This window comes from Saprolegnia parasitica (genome assembly GCF_000151545.1).
Source record: "Saprolegnia parasitica CBS 223.65 unplaced genomic scaffold supercont2.1208, whole genome shotgun sequence".
NCBI classification, from domain to species: domain Eukaryota; phylum Oomycota; class Saprolegniomycetes; order Saprolegniales; family Saprolegniaceae; genus Saprolegnia; species Saprolegnia parasitica.
In genome coordinates, this window is record NW_012157602.1 from 1 (window position 1) to 624 (window position 624).

At 57.7% G+C, this 624-nt stretch overlaps 1 protein-coding gene across 1 annotated transcript; it reads right to left on the reverse strand.

The window, feature by feature from the left end:
* Positions 1-26: 26 nt before the first annotated feature.
* Positions 27-334, reverse strand: SPRG_18449 (hypothetical protein; the record flags this gene model as incomplete). The annotated part of the gene is made up of 1 exon (XM_012357888.1): positions 27-334. A coding segment is annotated over one exon (308 nt), but the record flags the coding sequence as incomplete, so codon positions are not given.
* Between the last annotated feature and the right edge of the window lie 290 nt (positions 335-624).

Here is a 624-nt window from a genome sequence, read left to right on the forward strand (position 1 = left end):
TGCGCCGAATGCGCCGCGCGTAGAACCCTGCGTAGGTAAACTTGCCGAGTTGGCACTCGCGGAAGAGAATGCCCGAGATGAGGAAGCCGGAAATCACAAAGAAGATGTCGACACCAATAAAGCCACCGGGAAGCGACGAGGGGTACGCGTGGAAGACGAGGACGGGAACGACCGCCAGTGTTCGGAGACCGTCCACGTCGGGGCGGTACGTGTGCGTCGTCGTCGTCGTCGTTTTTATCTCAGCGTCGTCGGGGGACGTTTCCAGCTCGAGCAGGACGCCGTCGTCCATCGGCGACGTGCCTGGCGACTCGGCAAACACTGGCGTGCTGCTCATGGCACGAAATACAAAATGCGATGCATCGTCTCAGCACGTCCTGGGTGCAAGGACACCGTGTTGGTAGCAGCTTTTGAACCAGGTCAACAAACGTGGTCACGGTATCGTCGTCGCTGGTCCGTTTGACAGAGATGACGTGCACCACAGAAAAGACATGTGACTGTCTACTGTACTACGGTCCATTTTCACATTGCACCCGACCACCCACGCCCCGAACGCACGATATCTGTGGCGTACTGGCGTCTCGAGCTACTTGTTTGTGCATGACTTGCATTGGGCTCACAGCCCTT